Source organism: Balaenoptera acutorostrata, chromosome 7, assembly GCF_949987535.1.
Source record: "Balaenoptera acutorostrata chromosome 7, mBalAcu1.1, whole genome shotgun sequence".
NCBI lineage: Eukaryota > Metazoa > Chordata > Mammalia > Artiodactyla > Balaenopteridae > Balaenoptera > Balaenoptera acutorostrata.
In genome coordinates this window covers 11,599,770-11,602,947 of record NC_080070.1, presented here as the reverse complement: position 1 = coordinate 11,602,947, position 3,178 = coordinate 11,599,770, and the positions used below count along the sequence as shown (strand labels likewise).

Here is a 3,178-nt window from a genome sequence, read left to right as displayed (position 1 = left end):
GGCGAGGCGAGCGGGGGCTACTCTTCATTGCGGTGCGCGGGCTTCTCATTGCGGTGGCTTCTCTTGTTGCGGAGCACGGGCTCTAGGCACGTGAGCTTCAGTAGTTGTGGCACGTGGGCTCAGTAGTTGTGGCTCGCTGGCTCTAGAACACAGGCTCAGTAGTTGTGGCACACGGGCTTAGTTGCTCCGCGGCATGTGGGATCTTCATGAACGAGGGCTCAAACCCATGTCCCCTGCATTGGCAGGTGGATTCTTAACCACTGCGTCACCAGGGAAGCCCCAAATAAATTCTTTAAATGTTCATTTAAAAACACAAAAATTCACTGAAAGTGTCTCTGAACACTTTTTTATACCACAGAAAGGTATAGTTGACATAAATCTATTTTCAAAGACTTCTCTTTAACCACGGACATTAACTGAATTTCCTGTGTCATAGGGATATGGGAGACAATATAACATGTATCACAGAGTTCACCCTACTGGGATTTCCCCTTGATGCAACGATTCAGATGCTTCTCTTTGGGCTCTTCTCTCTGTTCTATGTCTTCACCCTGCCGGGGAACGGGGTCATCCTGGTGCTCATCTCACTGGACTCTAGACTGCACTGTACTTCTTCCTCTCACACCTGGCCATCGTTGACATAGCCTATGCCTGCAACACCATGCCCTAGATGCTGGTAAACCTCCTGAGTCCTGACAAGCCCATCTCCTTTGCTGGCTGCATGACACAGACCTTTCTCTTTTTGACACTTGCTGTCACAGACTGTCTTCTCCTGCTGGTGATGTCCTATGATCACTATGTAGGCATCTGCCACCCCCTCTGGTACTCTGCCATCATGGTCTGGAGAGTCTGCATCGTGCTGGTGGTGATTTCCTGGACCACTGGAGTCCTTCCGTCTTTGATTCCTCTAGTGTTACTTTTACCCTTACCCTTCTGTATATCCCAGAAAATCAATCACTTTTTCTGTGAAATCATGGCTGTTCTCAAACTTGCTTGTACAGATACACACATCAGTGAAACTGTGGTACTGGCTGGAATGATTTCTGTGCTAGTGGGACACTTCTCCTCAATTGTAATCTCATATATGTGTGTCCTCTGTGCCATCTTCAGGATCCAGTCTGGGGAACATCAAAGAAAAGCCTTCTCCACCTGCTCATCTCACCTCTGTGTGGTTGGACTCTTTCACGGCATAGCCATTATCATGTATATTGGACCTAGATATGGGAACCCCAAGGAACAAAAGAAATATCTTTTCCTGTTTCACAGATTTTTCAGTCCCATGCTCAACCCCCTTATCTATACTCTTAGGAATTCAGAAGTAAAGAATGCCTTGAAGAGAGTGCTGGGAATAGAGAGAGCTTTATGAAAAGATGGTGGTATCACGGTTGACAGTGACCTAGGAGTATATTATCTTAAGAAGTCCCAAACCCAACTCAGCATAAGATTATCTAAGACTCTTATTAAAAATAGAACTGTCTCCTGACCCACCATTAGATCACTGATTGAGTAGATGTAGGAAGTATTTAATAGAAATCTATGCCTTTAAATATTATCATTGTCCAAATATTATCTATAGCAAATTGTGATGCTATTGGATGTTATAGACCAGTATTTGGAAGCGACAGATCTAGAATAATACTATTTATAATTTCTTCATCAAGCTGTGTTCCAGCCCCATATCTCCCAAAATGTTTTCCTCAAACATCTAGCCCCTTAAGAGGGCTTTAAAAATAAATTCTGTGGTCAAATAAGTTTGAGAATTATTACATATTAAATGTCTCATTTTAGGGGACTCACAATTCATATTATCATACAGTAAAAACTGTAAAAATTCCTATGGTAAATAAAGAATTCTATTGCAGTTTTTAGCCAGTGTTTTCCAAACTTATTTGGTCACATGAAATTATTTTCATAACACTTAATTAGAAGTTTACTAGAACAGGAGATCTTGATACTGATTGACTCATTGTGAATATTTCCTGTAACCATCCTCTAGAGCAAAATGATTTTTTGTTCCTGCAAAGTGAGCCTCTAAAGAGGATGTAGGTCTAAACACAGTACCCTAGATCAGCCTGTGAGGGTCTGTGCTCTCTTTGGATACAGAAAGTGAGGGTCACTATCCCTACTCTTCAATGTTGGATCATCTGGAGAAAATAAATCCAACTCTCTGCTTTGTCTTGGATAAGTATTCCAAGATACATCTCAGGGGATGACCTCATTCAATTTAAAAAATTTATTCTGTATACATTTTCCTACTTACCCACTGCATGAAATCAATCTGTTTTTCTGTCTCAAGGCTTTAAAGAGAAAACTAGGTTTCTCAAAGGAATCTGGAAGAATTTGCAAAGTCGATCACCTACATAGTGTATAAGCTTTAGAAAAGTTTAATCGTTGTGTTTAGAAAATAGAGACACGGGAGAAGTTCTGTAAGAGAATATTCACAGGAACAGGTGCACGATGAATATGATGGATAAAAAGGAAATGAATAAAAGATAGAATGCCCAAGGGGCTAGTTGATCCTTTGGAGATTAAGAACAAAACAAAATAGGGAAAGTACATTATTTATTATTCATCGGTTATTCTTGCAATGAAAAAATCTCAAACAAGAATTTCCTGACACTATATAAAATGCCATATACATTACTAGAATCTCAAAAGACAAAGGATTAAGTGAGGTGTTTATGCAGTTATGAAAATTTCCTCCTAATGAAAAATATTCTATGTATTTTGTGGCTAAATACATAGACAAAACTTTAAGAATTTTTTTTTCTACTGCTGGAAGAAAATAACACTGTTTTTAAGGGGTATAAAGTAAATTATATCTTTTGCAAATTACGGTTTTTTTAAATGTTATCTTGGAATATAGTCAGGTCTCAACTACTTGAAAAGCAATAAAGCTTGGAGATAAGTAAAGGCTTCTAAGCACAGTTATAAAAATGTTTTGGTTGTAAATTAAACCCTGGAGTAAATTGAAGAAGTAAGTTCTATCAAAAGCTTTAATGGAGTTAACCCCTGCTGAACAATTAAGAATTTGGGGGATTAAGAGAAACTACTTAATTGCACCAGAGTGTTTTATATTATTGAACAAATATCATCATTTCTTTTTAAAAATTTTTTATAATTAATTAGTTAATTAATTTTTAGCTGCATTGGATCTTCATTGCTGCACAAGGGTTTT

The 3,178-nt window shown here is 38.5% G+C and overlaps 1 protein-coding gene across 1 annotated transcript; it reads left to right on the top strand.

The window, feature by feature from the left end:
* Positions 1 to 440: 440 nt before the first annotated feature.
* Positions 441 to 1,366, top strand: LOC102997811 (olfactory receptor 2A7-like). The gene is given in 2 exon segments (XM_028167159.2): positions 441 to 603; positions 606 to 1,366. Coding segments are annotated over 2 exon segments (924 nt in total).
* The last annotated feature ends 1,812 nt before the right edge of the window (positions 1,367 to 3,178 follow it).